Consider the following 18,992-nt stretch of genomic DNA (forward strand, 5'->3'; position numbering starts at 1 on the left):
CACAGCTGTGCTCGGGTTCCTGACAGTTCCTGTCACTCAGTGACTGCTGTCCACGGCCATGATATTCCAAGAGATGATAGATCCAGACCTGCACGGACAGCCTGACTCCCACACCCTGCTGGGCCAGAGGTCCCCCTTCCTCCACAGGGCTGGCTGCCTGCACACACCAGGGACAGGCAAACCTAGCAGGCTGGGGAGGAAGTGCGGACCAGCGATGCTTGGGAAGGACAGGCCTCATTTCCTCAGGAACATGAGACTGTCTGACTCCCCTGGCCTCCTTGCCTTACAGAACAGGCATCAGGAGCTGGACGTGCCACCAGAGGAATGAAGATGGTTCACAAGGACCCAGATGAGCCTGGGAGGCATCTAATGGGCCGGACTGCCTGCCCTACCTCCCCATAAACCAGCAGAAGGTTTGCTACCCAATGAGGCAATTTCCAATTTACAGTGCTTTGAATTCTGCAGAAACACTCCAGGAACAGTGGCTGTCCTCACTGGAGTGCTGTAACTGTGTGTTAGGACAGCATGGGGCTAGATTCCCAAAGAAGCGGTTAGGATTTCTGGCTTCCAGAAGCTTCACAGAGCTAACAGAGCTTAATGGTCACCGACTTGGGACCAGAGCTGCCAGCAGAAGGGCCCTGAAGGACAGGCCCAGGCTCCTTACCTCGCTCTGTAACTTGTGAGCTTTCTTGGCACAGCTCAGCCTCAGGTCTTCTGCCAAGGATGTGTGTTGGGGGAGCGGATGTCTGTAGTCCTGGTCGCTGGCCAGAGTCTGGGCCTTCTTGGCATGCACCAAGGTTACCATATCCAGCGGCAGATGGAAGTGAGCCTTTGAGTGTTCAAAGCCTTTCTTATAATTCACCTAGAGGGGCAAACAGATCAACAGCCACTATTTCAAAGCTACTGTTTGCAGAGGACCATCGGGAGAGCAACTATGATGCAGTAGCCCCATCAATCAGAGTTACAGATGCAGGTCCATACTTCCTCCTGGCGGACACTGACCTAATAAGCTTGCTGAGCCCGGCTCCTGGCTTTGCAGCCCTGGGTCCCTGTACTCACTGGCCTGAGTACAGAGGCCATGGCTCCCTTACTCCGGGAAAACACATAGATATTTATCCCCCAGGCCTGACACACAGCCTGAAAAATGAGGGACACGCCAACCAGACTCACCAGCCCCAGCAACCTAGCAGAAACTGCATAAAGCCTGGAACCTCCTCAGGAACAGGATGTGTAGTCACTACCTTTTGCCAGTTGCCCTCAGACACTTCAGCACAATCACTTGGCTCAGATTTCTCACTCACACATCACTAATCAGGCCCTCACCCTTAGAACAAGGCCAAGGTCAGCTCCCATCTAATTCCATGCTCAGAGGTCAGCAGCCCAAAACAGAAAGCAGGGGTAGAAACAGGAAAAGTGAAACAGAGAAAAATGGCAGAGAACACATGAAGCTGTGGGGCAGGAAAGAGAGGGAGGGAAGGAGTAGGATGGAGGGAGGGAGGGAGGGGAGAAGAGAGGGAAAGAGAAGGAGGGAGGGAGGGAGGGAGGGAGGGAGGGAGGGAGGGAGGGAGGGAGGGAGAGAGAGCGAGCATGTACTGCCCTTTGTAGCTGCAGGGGACTGAGCCAATCAGTCTTGACCTCCTCATCAATAAGCCAGAATGAATACAAAGTGGAGATGCTTGAGAGACAGTTTGACAGTTAAAGGAGACAATACACAAGCTAGACTTCTGTAACATGTTGGGCACACCTTTCACCCTGACACTTGCCCCTCACACATGTTCAAGGAGGTTGTATATACACACATGTACCAGAGTCCACACACATGTGCAAGGAGGTTGTATATATACATGTGTTCCAGAGTCCATGGGATCAATTTAATTGTCGGAAGGTGCTAGCAAATCAGGTGCCTACATTTATGTGAGCACAAACAAGAATAAAGTGGTGTGTTTGTGTGTGCGCGCGCGCGTATGCATGTTTGTGTGTGTGTGTGTGTGTGTATAGTGGGGCAAGTACATACCCCATCTACACAGAACTATTAGTGAGCAACTTCACCTGACTATAGCCTCCAGGAATCCAGTCTAAGGTCTAACAAGCAATCTAAAACTGTCATCAAATCTTTTTCCATTTCTAAACATTTGTAGTAATTCACTCTATAGACCTCAAAGACGTGTCTCTGCAGGCCAAACAGCCCACAGACCACCAATCAAAGAAGGCCCAGCCCAAAGGGAGCTAGGGGGTCCACAAATGCAAGCTCATTTTACGGTGGAAAAAGCCGAACTCCTGAGGTGATTTCCTAACTCTACACAGCACCCACTTCCAGGAGACCGGGTGGCCTGGGCTGGCTGTGCCAGGAGCACTGTCAGGGGGGCCCACAACCCCCCGCATCGCCTCCCTCTTACATCACTCTGCAGCGAGGTCGCGTGTACTGAATGTGCAAGGCTGAGGTCATCTTCCAAGCTCCGGGAGCCAAGCATCTGCCCTTTCATTCTCTCAAATGCTTCTTTGTATTTGTACTAAAGGGAGAGAGAGCGGGAGAGAGTAACAGCTCAGGGACAAGGGACACAAAATGGAAGAGGTGGGTATTGGGCGAAAATGTTTTGTTCTTTTGACAGTAACTGGGTGAGTTAAAAGAAAAGGCTCAGGAGTCGTCAAAAAGTCTATTCTTTCATATGCAAGACTCCCAATGACTAAAGGGCTCCAATTTGAAATGGCAGCAGCGTTAGCACTTGGGCGGCCCCGGGCTGGGAGAAGGCGCAGGCATTGTTAGCGGGCTCCTCGCAGGCTGGCTTTATGAAAGCTCTTGGTGGAGGGTGCATTTCATCTGCCCAGGTTCTGTGTTTACAGTCCAGCATCTGGCTTTGTGCCCCAGGCTAGGGAATTTTTTGTGTGTGATGCACTCTTTCTCAGTGGTCATTATCTGATTGCCCTGACACAGTCAGTTTGGACAAGAGAGGATGTTATATCCACAGGCGAAAGAAGGCAAGAGTTAGAGGTAAAAGAACTGAAAAGGTTTGGGGTGGACGTTTCCACAGGATTGGATGCTCACGTCACTGATAATTTCACTGGACGTCTTTGCTGCCTGGAACGGAAGGGCATCCAACCTAAGCTTGTATCCACCCTCTCGAAGGCGGCTCCATGACTCCTTATAGCGACTCTGGCGGGGAGGAAGGCACAGATCTATTGGTCTCCTGAATTCTGCTTTTCCCCCAAAGGAATCTGGCCTCCATTGGGCCTCTCTCCCACCCACAGCCCATCTGGGATTAGAGATCACTGTGGCCTAGGTGGACTATATCCTAGAAGGCGCGCTCACCATCCAGCATTGGCCAGTGAGGCCACAGAGGGGCCTAAAAGCAAGGGCTTCGGCTCTGACAGACGTGGCTAGAGCTAACTGAGCAGCAAGCTCAGAAGGATCCGTAAGATGTAAGACTGTGTAGAGCTCATTATACAAGACAGAGAGGGGCCAAATGCCTCTACCAAGGACCAGGAATGGCGGGAGAAGGGCTCCTTTAGAAACCACAGAGAGGACATAAGGCCCCCAAGTGTGCCCTTGGTAGAGCCACCTACTACATCCAGCTTTCTTAAGATGCTTCTAGATTCCGGCTCCTTTATACAAAGGCCTTGAAAAGGCAGAGCCTTTTCCTGTCCCATTATCCCCAGTGGGCTTATAATTTGCCCACGACACTAAATCGCTTACAGAGCCCAATGCAAACTCAAGGGTGGATCCCCTCGGTCCCAACAATCATAAACCCCAACACGGTGACAGCACAGGGCACCACGCACCTGCATGGCGCACCCCTGCCCTCCTGTCTCTGAACCCAGAACCCCCAGGCAGCTTCACCTCACTGATGTTCATGGAGTTTAGCTTGGCCAGCAGGACTTCCGGCAAGTCCACTGTCTGCGTGTACTGGTGCTTTAACTTCTCTGCTTGCTGCTTATACAGTCTCTGTGGGGAGAGAGAACTCTTCACATTGAACCCAGACTCTTCCCCATGCAGCCAGCAGCCATGCTGCACTCCAGGAAGCAGAGGGCCTGCAGCCGCTACGTCACTGCAGAGAGCTGATCACAGACCTCCCAAGGATGGCACAGTGACATCACATACTGTCTTCTCAGCCCTACTTTCTAACTCAGAGAGGGTGGACCTCCCCACCACCAGTGATACGCTCCTAAGCAATGCCGAGACCAGTGCTGGCTGTGCAGCAGGGCCTAGGGACCCCGAGGGCACACCGGCAGTGGCACTGTGCGGGGGAGGGTTCAGAAGCCCACCTCTCTTCTTCCCATCCCCACCACTAGGATTCCTGGGCTACTAAATATCCTCTGAGTAAGTCCAGGTTTTCCCTGCCCAGGACTCCCAGTGAGCTTCTGGCCGCCCACTGGCTTGCTTGATAACATACAGAGTTGGCACAGCCATCTGAGAAAGTTTCAGAATCATGGTTTTCCATCCCAATATCTAGCAGCCATGTTCAAGGTTCTACATCACAGCACTGCCCCCTAGAGTTGGTTAGGATAAGGACACAGCGAGGGTTTTCTTCCTCAAGAAATTCTTGTCCAACTTTATTTCTCAAAATTCAATCTGATCTGATGAGCAGGTAAGCAAGAAATCAGTTCCTAAGTCCAAAAGCCTGGGATCCATGCCATCTCATAGCCTGAAGAGTGCCCAGGCCCTTTGGGGTGCCTGTAGAAAAATATATAAGCAGAATTTCTTATAAAGCCATACAGAGAATTTTGAAAGCTGGATCCCAGGGTTTGTAAATATTTCTGTGTGTCAGAAGTTGAGTATTTTAAAATATTTCAAAGGCAAGTGTGCCTTACACATGGGTCTGTGGACTTCACTCAGTAGCAGCAACCAGCTAATTCCTGTGCTTACAGGAGTTTTTATAAGACCTCAGTGTTCTATTTAGTCTCTAGTGAACTGAGCATCAGGTCAAATCTCGGTTTCCTGTAATATACAGAATATGGTAAATGGCTTAAAAGTCAGGCTGACATCCACAGATCAGACTCAAACCCATCTTTGAAAGCCTTAGGAAATGAGAACCCAGTATCAGTCCCTGCCCTCAGATCCCAAAGAGCCCCAAGCACGGCTTCCGAGTTCCAATTAGCCAGAATTTTACTCCAAGTTCTAGCTCTGAAAACAACATTTTTTTTTTAACAAAAGAAGGGGGAAGGGGCCTTGTGGCTACAAACCTGCAAGCTATGCAAATTCAAGGAAGGAGAGCATCCAGGGGCAGTGGGGTGCAGAGCCCCACTTGGCACACTGAGTACAGGAACGCCCCATTTGCATCCTAATGAGGAAGGAACCCCACCAAGGGGAGCTTCATAAAAGACAAGGGGTCCCTTCATCCTCACGACAGAAGGAGCAGGCCCAAGATCCCCTCTGCTTCAATCACACTGCGGAAAGAGAGCCACTCTCAGAGTCATAATGTATATACATTATCACTTACATCCACTGCTTGGGTATAACTAATCCTGGCCTGGACCATCTCCGGAGTGTCTTTAATACTGGTAAACTTCAAAGCATCTGGGTGCTGACGGTACTTCTTCTGTTGAGCAGGAAAAGATCAAAGCTGTGAATTTTGTGCTGCTCTTTCATGCCATTTGAAAGAGAAAATCACAGGTTGCTTGAGATTAGAGTGAATTTGTGAACATAATTATTATTCGGCTTCCTCCATCTTTATATCCCAGGTTCCTTCAGGTTAATATTTGTTTCAATTTAAGAATAACCTCATGTCAATTAACATTAAAGTATTTCTACCCAGTGCAAAGACAACATCTCAAAATTAGGTTACACCAGTAAAATACTGTAGGGCACACACTTCCAAAGTCATTCTTTCTACAGGCTTCAAATACTGTCGCGGCTGTTTACATATCTTAGTTTGGCAAGAAAGTGAATTCCTAGTTACAGTTATCGATTGAAGCGTTCTGTTTTGCTTCTCCCTAAGGGCTTGGCAGGCATTACCCAGCCAGAGCCTGTGCTCAACATGCAGGGTGTATTCACTTTAGGCTATGGCTCATTTAGCGCATGTGGTAATTCTCAAGGATAGCACAGCAAGGAAAAGGGTGCCATTGCCATCGCTGAAAGGATTGTGACAGCATTTGGAAGACAGGAAATATATACTACATGTGAGACAAAACAAAAAGCAAAAAAAAAAAAAAAAAAAAAAAAGTAAATTCTGGCAAAGGTTTAAAATAACTCATTTTGAAGAACTCTGGACACCGTGAGTTCCCTCCCCTTTCTTTTAATCAAAGTACATTTTGAGAGCCTGAAATATTATAATTTTAATGGTATAGTGGAGTATATTTCTCCTAAAATCATGTTATTTTCTGAACACCTGTTCATTCATCTGCTTGAATTTGTGCAAATTGTACTAGACTGTCTTAAGTATTTACTACCTAGGGCTAAACAGAATCATTTTAATGATGCCTGCCCCAGACCACAGCAGTGTGTGTTTGTGTGTGTGTGTTTGTGTCTGTTTTTATGTGTGAATGCATGTATACTTATATGTGTGTATATGTGGGTGAAAGCATGTATACATGTGTGTGCATGTATGAATTCATTTCACATATGTGTGAATGAATATATACCTGTATATGTGTACATGTGTGAATGTATGTATATATGTGGATGAATGTATACATGGGTGAATGTGCACATGTATGTGTGCATATGTGTGAATGCATGTCTGTGTATATGTGTGTGAAAGCATGTGTACAAGTGTGCTTGTGCATGGGAAGGCATGTATACATGTGCTTGCATGTATCTGTGAATTCATACATACATGTGTATTTGTATGAATATGTGTGTGTGTGTCCATATTCATTTGTGACTCTCCACAGTGTCTGGTATTTTCTTTGAAAGTTAATCAGACCAATTCGACAGGAACTTAGAAGCATCAGATAATTAGGAGAAACTGTTAAAATATATCTCGCCTAATATAAAGTTTGAAATTGGTCTGAAGCAAAGATGTTAAGAAATAAGCAAATTTCTTGAGAAAGTCTGCAAAATGAAGAAAGCAATGCGACAAAATTATATCACTATAGGCAAATGATTCCCCTCAAAATTCCTCCTGCCAGGGTAGACACAAACAAGCTATCTGGGAAGTCCAAATTGAACTTGAGCAGGTTGGGAGTGAAGCTCTTCCTTTATGAGAGGGCCTGATGCTAAAAGTTTGGGGTAATTAATCCTCGAGCATAATTGTTTTTTCCCACAGTTTTGCAGGCTTAGGATCCTGAGGGGTCCTTTTCCTAATTAAATTCAACGGCACAGGGTGACATTGAGACCACTGAGGCCCCAGGTTCTCTGAGTCTTAGTGTTGAGTAAGTCTCTGGAAATCCGGTCAGTGAGAACAGGGCAAGTGTAGCAGTTTCCTCTAATGCCTAAGGAGGCTAGGATGCAGCCCCACAGGAGACTGCAGTACCGAGCAGTTACAAAACCAACATGGCTGCCGTTCAACACTGACTACAGTCAATAAAAAGCTCTCTTTAAACAACATCTCAAGAGCCCCATGCCCAAACTCAAGTCTTCAAGGGCTAGGCAACCTGAGGGTTCCTCTCTGTCCACAAGGTTCCAGCAAGAGCAGTCTACTCCACAGGCAATGAAATGCTCGCTTGCCTTCTGCACACAGCCTTCCCGACAGGCATGCAGAGGAGGAGCTTGCAGAGTTTGACGGTGCCAGGCTCTAAGGAGCTTGAGCTTCAGGCCTCAGCACTCAGCAGTCCTGAGTGTGTGCAGCAGCAGTCCTGTCCCCTAGAGGGCACCTCGCCCACATCTGCAACCTTTTAGGTTGCCACCCCTGGGCAGAGTGCTTCTGACATCTAGAGGCCAGAGACGCCCTTGACCATGCCCTAAGTACAGCAGCAGCCAGAAGGAAACAGCAATATGTTGGCAGCGCTGAGGCCGAACCCAAAGCATGCAGTCTGTAAAACTGCTGCCCAGTGCGACTGCCCACAGACAGAGGTGAACGGCTCTCTCAGAAGCAGAGCAGCCTTCTGTCAGTGAAGGTGGCTGGACTCTGGCAAAAGTGAGACTTACATACAGCAGAAGGGACCTGTCCGTCCCCCCAACCCCTAAGAAAGAAACAGTCATGTCACTGTGCTGGACAGACTGTGAATATTCACAGACTGTTTCCCCTGTGGCGACAAGGAAGAGCTGGGCGCCAAGCCATATCAAGGCTTCCTGGGTGCTGCAGACACATCTTTTCACCATCTCTCCTGGGCCGCTTCATTAAAGAGGTCAGGGGTGGGAAGCAATTGCGCTCCGTTTGGTTGTCATTATTATACATAATATCACTTGTCGCCCACTTTGTTTTTGCCGGGACACTTTGGGCCCCTACTGGTGTGGGTTTGGTGTGTGGCTTCTCTCTAATTACCAGCCCCATCCAGGGTTGGAGGCCTTTCATGTGGCTTTGCCTTTTGAGTAGAAATTATTTTAATTTTATTCAGGCACACCGCACAGCTGACGCAGGCCAGCCCATCCAGCGCACTGTGGGGGAAGCTCACCTCACTAATGAGTTCTCCGGCCTTCTTCGCCTGCTCCACATTTAATGACCCGGTGGCGACCCAGCCTGTGCCTTTCATCCACTTCATGTCTGCCCTGTATTGGTTCTGACAAAGGGGACACAAGGGGGGGGGGGGGCAGGCCTCTGTCACAGCACAGCCGTCGAAGGGCTGATAACAGTTCCCAAAGCGCCCTCGGCGCTAGCTAAGCCAAATTAAATGCCATTTCATCTTACCTGTTTCTGCGGCATCATGGGTAAGGCCCCTGAATATATAAAACAATCTCTCCTGTAATCAGAGGTTTACTTGTAGGTGGTGGCTTTAGGCCCTGTGCAATGCTACTTGGGGTACACAGAAGTACTGAGTCAGCGGGGCCCTCAGTGGGGACTCACGCCTTCCCTCTGGACAAAGAATGGCCTCATTGTTGGCTGTACCAATATTCTTGCTAAAAATGACATGTGGTAGAGACAGCAATGGTGGCTCACAACACAGCCCGAGTAGGAGCTCCTGGAGGGACTTTCACGGGCCAACTCTTTCCTCCATCTCTGCGGGCCACGGGAGGAGAGTTCTCATTTCCTCACTAGCTATTGAATGAATAGTTTCAATGAAAAGTATTTAGATGGACAATTTTCTTTAAAGCTAGTCTATCATCTATGTATCCTGAAAAAGCTTGCCAGGAAGGAATAAAGGAATGCTTTCTCTCTCTCTCTCTCTCTCTCTCTCTCTCTCTCTCCCCCCCCCCCTCTCCCTCTCCCTCTCCTTCTCCCTCTCCCTCTCTCTGTGTGTGTCTATGTATATGTGTCTGTTTGTCTCTGTCTCTCTGGCTCTGTTTCTCTCTCTCTCACACATACACACAAATATACACACCTGTGTGTAACAGCTTGGCAATAGCTGACCCATTCACACATATTCTTTTCCAAGAATGAATCATTTACAGAAAGAGAGCAGAGCCAATTGATGGCTACAGGAAGGAAGCAGAGGGGGCTGCTGATCAACAAACTGGCCATTCAGAAAATGGGCCCACTGAAGCTGTAATGAGGCGTCCGTGACCCTCTCCTGGTTGATCGTAGGACACCAATGCATTCAACGACAGCAGCGGAAAGAAGCCTAAAACACGTCAGTCAGAACTGCTGAGAGTAGCTCTGTCAAGCCGGATGTTGGCACATGACTTCACGCCAGCATGGGATGAGCAGTGTTAGCCAGGAGAAAGTAAGCGTGTTTTCACTGAGCGATTCAGGAATGCGCACCCCAGGAGCCTGAGCTGCTGCCCCAAAGGGTCTGATGAAACAAAGATTTCAAAACAAACGAACAAGCAAACAGAACTGACAGAGGCGCACACACACACACACACACACACACACACTCACACGCTCACACACTCACACTCACACACATGCTTGCGTTCACAGAGGCTCTGAGCTTACCTCACTCTGCAGGCCATAGGCCTTCTTGGCCCACTCCACCTTCATGTCCGTGGGCAGGGCCGTGAAGCAGTGCGATGGCGTCCTGTAGCCTACATCTGTGGCTAAGCGCTGTGCCTGGCGAGCATGGGCAAGGTGGAGCATGTCCAGGGGGACGTGGCAGCGAGACTTGGAGTCTTCAAAGCCCTTCTTGTACTGCAGCTCACTCTGTAGCTTCGACATCTGCAGCGAGTGGCTTATCTGCGAATCCCCCTGGGCGCTCTGTGCTCCCACGAGTTTCCCCCTGGACCGTTCGTAATCTTCCTTGTACTTCACCTGAGCATAAAGCACGGTGCAGAGACACCAGTCAGTGTCCTACAGAAGCTAGGAGGCTTCAAACCGTGGGCATGAGGCTGGCGGATGGCCATCTCTCCAACAGGCCGTAGAGTGGGCAACCCAGGCATCTCCACCAAACTGGCAAACGGAATGGCACCACTGCATGCTAACGCTGTAACACACCTGCAGCACACTTCTGGGAGGCGGCATCTCTTCTCCCACCTCGAGACGCCTTCCCACTGATTTGTCTTTAATCTTTTGTACTTTATTTTATTTTACCTGTTTGTTTTGCCTGCATGGGCACTTATGTATCACATGCATGCAGTGTTTCTGGAGTCCACAAGAGGGCAGCAGGTCCCCAGGAACTAGAATTACAGATGGTTGTGAGCAGCCATGTGGGTGCTGGGAATTGAATCCTGCAAGTGCTCCAGCCTTGTTTTAAAATCACTTTGATGTGTGTGTGTGTGTGTGTGTGTGTGTGTGTGTGTGTGTGTATGTATGTGTGTGTGTGTGCATGCATGTGTGTGTGTGTGCATGTGTGTGTGTTGCTTTGGTTTATTTTTTATTTTTCTAAACTTAATTACAAAAACTTGAAAATAAGTAATAAACAATCATATATCAAAATATCCAAATATCCAAATTGTATACAAATATACAATTCAATGAACAGTTAGAACAGGCATTTGGAATAGAAACTATGGAGCTTTACATTAAATTTTATATTCAGTATCAAATATATTTTATTCACTTATCCACCACTGAAACAAATAAACAAGAATCAATGGCAGAATTAAAACTAGAAATAGTTAGCTTTGTATTCTCTTTCAGAATTCTTGTAATTACCTGCACTCAGTCCATTTTTATATCCTTTCTTTAGGTTGTGTGTGTGCTTGTGTTTGTGTGTACACATATTCACACATGTATGAAGGTGCCAAGGGGAAGAAGAAGAGGACCTCAGAGTCCCTGGGGTTGGCATCACAAGCAGTTGTGTGCCACCTATACGGGTGCTGGAAACTGAACTCCAGGCCTTTGGAAAAGCAGTGGAGCCATCTCCTAGACAAAGGGACCTGCTGTCTTCACAAAAGCCAAGTTAGAGCCTTTATAAATAACAGTGAGAACATTATAACTAAAAAGCAGTCAAAAGACTAACAGGCACAGAGCCCCCAGTGAAGCTGTGGTTCAGAAAGGTGTTCTAGAGTTGGGAGGAACAGAGAAAGGTGTTCCAGAGATGGGGGAAGGAGCAGAGAAAGGGATTCCAGCACTGGGGGAGAGAACAGAGATGGGGGTTCTAGAGTTGGGGAGGGAGCAGAGAAGGGGGTTCCAGAGTTAGGGGAGGGAGTGGAAAAGGCTGTGCTGCCTGGAAACAAAGTGCAGGGAGAACCAGAGGAAAGAACAGGTGTGCACACAGCTGGAAGACCTCAACAGAATCCAGACAGGGGCCATGATTTCCAAGACTATCATTAGTGCACTGTGGGAGACTCAACTTTCATCTCCTGGCAACAGCACTGACACCCTTCTCCATCTGCTATGGACCAGATGTGGGATAAGCTGAGGACACTTACACACCCACTGATGGGGTTAAAATATGTTACAAGGCAGAATTTAAATCAACCGCATCACCAAGTCTCTCCTTCCTTCCCTCCCTTCTTTTCTCCCTCCATCTGTGTGTGTGTGTGTGTGTGTGTGTGTGTGTGTGTGTGTGTGTGTTGTTTTATTTCTGGCTTTTGTTTTGTGTTCTTTTGTTTGGTTTTGTTTTTGTTGTTGCCGTGTCCTTTGGTTTGGTTGGTGGCGTCTTTGGAGGTAGGCATTGAGACACAAGCTCAGGTAGTGTGGCTGACCTTACACTGTGGATCCTCCTGTCTGTGCTCGAGAATGCTGAGATTACAGAAACGTGCCACCCCAGTCCTTCTGCTCCTCTTGCTCTTTCCCTTCCTTTGATTTTTTTCCTATTTCTGTCTTTCAAACATGACTTTCTCCAGGAAGGAAGCAAAGTTCTCCTTATACTCTGGCCCCTTTCCTCCCATCTAAGTCACAAAAGATCGCACAGGGCAGAAGCACAGGGTGCACTGATTTGCTGCTGGTCCTCATAATCATCTGGCCATTCCCAGATTGCAGGGGTTAAACGATCTGCCTCGATAACAGCACCAATCAGGGCAGAGAAGAAATGTCACCCACAGTCCATCTAATGGAAGGGCTTATGCTCTCAACCATGAACAGGCCAAGTTTCGGGCACCTGAGGGCCGGTGCTACAAGACTCATGATTTCTAATGGCTGAGAAACTAGTGTGTGCAATGGCAGACTGACCACAGGAGTGCTGGCCTCACGTGGATGGCTGACCACAGCAGTGACTGCCCCACTGTGAAGGACTTGCCATGATCTCAATTTCCCATAATTGCCCCGAGATCTGCGGAGATCCAGTCCCGCTTAGATAGACAGCCGCAGAGCCTGACCACCTGCCCCAGTGGCTGAGGGACTCACCTCACTAGCCAGGTCGCGCTTGGCTTTGGCTGTCAGGAACGTCAGGGAGTCGAGTCTCAGCTCAAACCCTTTTGCCTTCTGCTTTTCCCAGCTGCTCTTGTACAGGGTCTGGGAAGATTTAGGGGAGCAGTGATCATCTTCAAGTGAGGGGCTTCCTCTAGAACAAGTGGTTCTCAACCTCCCTAACACTGCGACCCTTTCATGAAGTTCCTCATGTTATGGTGATCTCAACTCTAAATTATTTTGTTGCTACCTCATAACTGTAATTTTGTGACTGTTAGGAACCAGAATGTAAATATCTGATATGTGACCCTGTGAAAGGGTCAGTCAACCCCCAAAGGGTTCATGACCCACAGGTTGAGAACCACGCTCTAGACTGCAAAAACCTTTCTAAGAAGCAACATCCTTCCCTGGCCTGGAAACCAGGCCTCTTCATCCTGCCTGAAGGCACGCCGGACTTCCATCAAGAGAAGCAAGGATAAACCTCAAAAGGCTTTAAAAACACACCCTACGTATCTCACAGAAGCCTCCCAACAATGGCAGATGCTGCAATGCATTGTGGGAGAGCATTGGAAGGTCTGTTCTCTGGGTCTGCCCACACCAGCAGCAGGACTCAGTAGGGCTCTCTGCTGCACCATATCCCCCTCCAGCCTCCTGTTGCCGGGGCCTTTCTTTTTCCCTCCTCTCCCCAACTCCCACCTCCAACTTTTAAGGTCTTCCTTCTGGAAGGCCTCCTTTCCTTCAGAGTGGAAATCAGTTCAGTCTCATCACCCCTCCTGATTCTCCTTCCTGCCCATTCCCAGGTCAGGACTGGGGAATCTTGTATAGAGAGCCAAGAACAGGCACACTGGGGCAGGGTATCAGCCGTGGACACTGTCACATGTCACTGTCCACACTTCCTGTAGAACATCACGAATATGCCCACACTGAAGCCCTCATGGCAGCCTAGTGAACAAGGGCTGGTGTTAGCTTCTTTCCACTAATGGACATCTGGAGTAAAGGCCTGCCCTGAGGTTACATACTGGGGAATCAGGAAGACTAAAGGTCAGGCTTGGAGTCAACAACTGGGTTTCCCTGTGCCACCATGCAGTGCTGACACTACAGTGTGGCTGCTGGGCTTGGTGACCAGGTGAGCATGGAGACACGAGGCAGCAGAGCCCACATCCGCCCACCCCCTGTGGTACCTCGCTGAGCTGAGCAGCGTTGGCCCGGGCTCGTAAGAAGAAAGGCTCGTCTTTGCTGATGGTGTACTGATGGACAGACTGCTCGTTACCTGCCTTGTAAGCCGCCTGAAGAGAGAGGGCAGGGTTAGGAGTTGAGGAGGAACAAGGGTTAGGAGTTGAGGAGGAACAAGGGTTAGGAGTTGAGGAGGAACAAACAAGGGTGAGCCGCCCATCACACTGGGGCCAGATAGATGGACTCATGGACACTGACATGAACACAGTGAGCCAGGCACAAAGACCGCATGGTGTCACTCCTCTGTGGGAATGAAGAAGCTGACCTCATAGAAGTAGCAAACACAGGCAAGAAAGTGGGCAGGAGTCAGGGAGAACAGAGAGGGGTGTATGATGGGCACAAAAATACAGCTGTTGAGAGGCATAGCTGTTATATAGCACATACACACACATACATATATACACACATATATGTATGTGTTTGTATGTGCATATACCCAATACATGTGTGTGTGTATATATATATATATATATATATATATATATATACTCATAAACACACATATACATATAGATACATATATATGTGATGGGGGTGGCTAGCCATGACTCCATCAGTTAATCTTACATTCTTGAGAGAAATGCCAAGAACATGAAGGTTCCCAACACATAAAAATCATATTGAAAATTAGAAATGCTAATTACCCTGATTTGGTCACTATACATTACATTCATGTATCAGACTCAGAAGTAAGTATAAATATTATAAATTATTTAAAGCAAATACATGCTTATGCCTGTAATCCTAGAACTAGGGAGGCTGAAGCAGCAGGCCTGCTGAGGGTTCAAGGCTAGCCTTCAGTAAGATCCCCATCTCAAAAGGCGAAAACTAAAACATAAAAAATATGCAACACTAGCCCAGGCATTTAGAGACAACACAGGGAAAAAAGTGCTTACAGACAGAGGCAGTGTGAACACTCTCCAGCTTCCTACATCTTTCCCTAGAACTGCCAATGGCCTCCCACATCAATTGTCATTTACATTCTCCTATGAACATCAAAAATTGTGCCCCCCCCCAGAGAGCTCCAAAGTTGGCGGGCAGGAAGCACACGCCCTCCTGCACCCCATGATCAACCTTCGTACACTGGGAGGTGCTGGCACCAGGTGGGCATTAACCAGACCAGCTTTCCCTGAAAACAGACCTCTGCTTCCTCTCTTCCTTTCTCCCCTCCCTCGAGTTACACTGGCAAGCTGTAGCTCTACTGGCTCTGGCAGCTTTGGTGGGGAAGGAGATGGGGGGGTCACAAGTCCATAAATCATACAAATGGCACCTTGTTGTTCTATCTCCCTCATTTGAACTCAAATGGCACCCAGCCAAAAGCAAATCCTCCCCCAGCATAATTCCCTGTTAATCCAGAATTATAGTCTTGGATAAGAGGAAAGAAGAAAGAGAAAGAAGAAAGGGGGGCTTAAGAAACAGTGGCAGCACAGGAGGCATCGGATCGGTCTGTCTCGGTGGCTTGGGGGAGAAGCAGGGCGTGCAGGCAGGGATGCTGGTCTGCAGACGTCCTGAGGCCCGGGCCGTGCCCTGTGGGCAGCAGCTGCTGCTGTCTCCAGGCGACCCAGCCCCTGACACAGCAGCCATGGCGAGAGGGCCCCCAGCACTCACCCCACTCTGCAGCTCCTGGCTCCTCTTGGCATGCTCCATCTGGGAGCCGTCCGTCACACTGGTGAACTTCAACTCATCAGCCCTCTGCCGGTAGTTTTTCTATTTCCAAAGGAAAGGTACCCAACAGCATTATGAGAGGGTTGTCACTGTCCACCATATACACGTGTGCACACACACCTTTGGGCTTTTTATGGCTCAGGCATTTCCTTTGGAGAGGGGAGTCCTTGCAGGTTCACAGAACCTCATATCCTGTTCTAGTGAAACTGTCTTTTCTCTTTGTGTGTGTGTACATATATGACTGTGTACATGTAGAGGTCAGAGGTCAATCTTGGGTGTCTTTCCTGGCCACTCTCCAGTTGGGCTTTTGAGATGGGATCTCTCACTGAACCTAGAGCTTGTCTCAGCGACAGTGGCAGGCATCCTCCTGCCTCTGCTTCCCATAGCCTGTTTTGTTTCCATGATGGCATACTGACTTCAGGGCTTCTCAGAAAACCCTGTACTGTGCTCGAGGGGTGTTTCTGTCCTACAAAGGGAGGTCTGATGCTAGAGCTAAAGCAGAAGGAGCTTGGACTCAAAACTGTAAAGGCAGAGGTTCAAATCTCACCTCCACCTTTTTTCCAGCTTCCTGAACTGGCATGTCACCTAACAGACCCAGGACCCTCTCCCTTCGGTTGTCACACTGAGGCGGAGCGGCTGCATCAGCATCCTTCTTCCCATGTGAGCCAAGTCCGTGGCACACATGGGTGGTGTCTCTTCATCACCACCGCCCATGCTGTCTCCATGACTGTCCACAGAGCACCAAAGCCACATAGGAAGGTCAGAGGTCCTGTGTCACCCTGCTTTTCTGAGGTCTGTTTTCACTGTGTCCCCATCCCACAGCCAGTAACTAACTGGAAGATTGTCAAGGATGCTAATTCTGTCTCCCCACGAGACTTCTCATCTTTCTTAGAGATTGTTTCCTCTGGCTTTTCCACTGGAGTTGCCAGAGTGGATGAGAAAGGCGGCCTCTGGGGGTGGCTGGTTGAAGCAATAGTGTAGGGAGCTTGTAAGCTGGTACCACAGAGCGTCTGGTGCCATCAGGAGAAGCAGTATTGTGCCAGCCAAGGACCAAGCAGTGACAGGAATATTCGACACCTCAGATTTCCTTCTTTTAAATGGAAAACATGGATTAAAAGGAGGCTCACTACAAACATCAGACTCACTTCCGAAGGAATCAGTCTTCCCCAGTGTAGGCAAGATACTCAGTCTCAATTTTCAACCTGCTGGGATGCAGAATCAACCTAGCAGGCAGAGCCTCTGGGTGTGCCACTGAGTGTCACTGAGTATGTCACTGAGTGTGCCTCTGGGTGTGTCACTGAGTGTGTCACTGAGTGTGCCTCTGGGTGTGCCACTGAGTGTCACTGAGTATGTCACTGAGTGTGCCTCTGAGTGTGCCTCTGAGTGTGTGACTGAGTGTTCCTCTGAGTGTGTCAGGGCTTTTCCAGATAGGTTCAGCTGGAGTGGGAAGACACCTGGATGTGGGTGGTGCCATCCATGGATTAAGGACCCAGACTGACTAGAAAAAGGAACCGTGCACTAGCATCCCCCTCTCTGTTTCCAGACGGTGGACACCACGTGACAGCCGCCAGAGCTCCCTCCTCCTGCCACAATGGGCTGAGCCATCAACAGACAGACAAACAAACCCTCTAGAGACAATATTCCAAAGAGACCCTAACTTCCCCCCTCCCCTGGGCTCTTGTGTGGGTGAGAACACTCCTTTACCGTGTGCTGGAGGGATGCCACAAGACCTGTCTGTGCTGGAAATTCCCAGTGAGCATAGTGCAGGCACTGGGTAAATCCTAAGGACTTACTTTGGAGTTCACTCTACTATATTCTAGCACACCGAAAGCCAGGAAGAGCAAACCCCTCAAGAGCTTAAAAGGCAGTAGACACAGGACTTGAGGTAAACTCACACCTCTGAGGCTGAAAGGACAATTTCTTGGGCCCCGCCTCCCTGCCGCCTGATTCGGGATCCACCCAGACCTCAGTAGGTCTCAGAGGATGGTAACGAAAGCCTCAGGGTGATCTTCTGCTGTTTCCCTCATTTAGGTATTTTAAAACCCAATATAGTTTTGAGCATAAGGAAGGTAGAAAGATGAGAAGGAATTATAAAGTTTGGGGATGTGATATGACCAAGGAGTCACAGTACTGAGCACTGAAGACAGAGTAGGTCTGCTCCTGAGTGGAAGTGTGACTGGAGTCTACTTTCGGTGTGTAGAAGGTGGGACTAGAACAGGAGAGCCACAGCGTCTGTGCACAGAGGACAGTAGTGACCCATACACTGCGCCATGAACAGTCCACTCAAGTGACCAGTCAGCTGCCCCATCTGAATCATCATCTGTCTACGAACGGGGCCACTTTCTCTCTCCTCAATGTGCTGGCCCCGCCTCCCTGGCCCAGAAGCGAGAATCCCCTTGAAGATCCCAAACAAAGTTCCAGTCACACTTCCACATGGAACACCCTTCCAGAGCCCTTCTCTGCTTGCTGCCAAGGCAGCTCTCCAAGCTGCACAGATATGGACCTTGGGCCTGGAAGTGTCTGCAGAATAGGGTCCACAGGCTTAGTGACTCGGCCCAAGTCCCCAGAGAGAGTGAGACACACTTCCTCCAAAGGCCAAAGGCTACACAGAAAACCCTGTCTCTAAAAACCACTTTTTTAAAAACCCGAAAGATTACTTCTTAAAATAAATTGATAAGCTTCTTAAAAATAGCTCCCCAGGGCTGGGCGCGGTGGCAGAGTCCTGTAATCCCAGCACTTGGGAAGCACAAACAGGAGGGGGTGCAGTTTGGGGCCTGCTCAGATGATATAGGGAGATCTTGTGTCAAGAAAATGGAAATAAAAGACAAAAGCTTCAAGCTCCACACAGGAAATTTAAGGGGGCTGGGGAGCTGGTTCCAGACACTTTACAGTTATAGGCATGAAGATGGCTTCCCCTTTGACCTACTCGGAATAAAGCCTTGGCGGTGGGAGAGGGCGCTGGAGGGGACCCGAGCCCTGTGACCCAGAGGTTGAGAATCCCTTGGAGCCCAGGGACAGACACTCAATTACCTCGCTGACAAGCTGTCCAGCCTTCTTGGCCTGTTCTAGGTTGAGACTCCCCTCTGTCAGCCACCCGACTCCCTTCATCCACGCCAGGTCAGCTTTGTACAGCAGCTGCAGGAGAAAAGTCACCAAATTCTCATCCAACACACACACCTCCAGCACCATTGTCACCATCATGGCTTAGTGTATGGAAAGTCAGGAAAACCCATGTTGGTCCTCCCAGAAAGCTGTACCCCTTCCTTCTCAGCAGCCCCTTCTTTGGGAGGTAAAGCCCCTGGGTCTGCCTTATAACTGAGGGGAGCATGTACCGCCTTAGTGTTGACTCGGCCTTGCCGAAAGGAGTGTCTCATATGGTTTGGCCAATAT

The 18,992-nt window shown here is 49.0% G+C and overlaps 1 protein-coding gene across 1 annotated transcript in view; it reads right to left on the reverse strand.

Annotated features, from left to right (window-relative positions):
• Nrap (nebulin related anchoring protein) overlaps window positions 1-18,992 on the reverse strand; it is a 75,139-nt gene that overhangs the window by 18,313 nt on the left and 37,834 nt on the right. Inside the window, exons 22-32 of the mRNA XM_060391501.1 lie at window positions 18,633-18,737; window positions 15,546-15,644; window positions 13,886-13,990; window positions 12,702-12,809; window positions 9,912-10,223; window positions 8,491-8,595; window positions 5,436-5,534; window positions 3,836-3,940; window positions 3,044-3,151; window positions 2,397-2,510; window positions 665-862 (exon numbers count right to left, since the gene is read on the reverse strand). Of these exons, the coding sequence (XP_060247484.1) occupies window positions 665-862; window positions 2,397-2,510; window positions 3,044-3,151; window positions 3,836-3,940; window positions 5,436-5,534; window positions 8,491-8,595; window positions 9,912-10,223; window positions 12,702-12,809; window positions 13,886-13,990; window positions 15,546-15,644; window positions 18,633-18,737 (1,458 nt within the window). The remainder of the gene's footprint in view (window positions 1-664; window positions 863-2,396; window positions 2,511-3,043; window positions 3,152-3,835; window positions 3,941-5,435; window positions 5,535-8,490; window positions 8,596-9,911; window positions 10,224-12,701; window positions 12,810-13,885; window positions 13,991-15,545; window positions 15,645-18,632; window positions 18,738-18,992) is intronic.

The sequence above is a fragment of the Meriones unguiculatus genome, chromosome 1 (assembly GCF_030254825.1).
Source record: "Meriones unguiculatus strain TT.TT164.6M chromosome 1, Bangor_MerUng_6.1, whole genome shotgun sequence".
Taxonomy (NCBI): Eukaryota; Metazoa; Chordata; class Mammalia; order Rodentia; family Muridae; genus Meriones; species Meriones unguiculatus.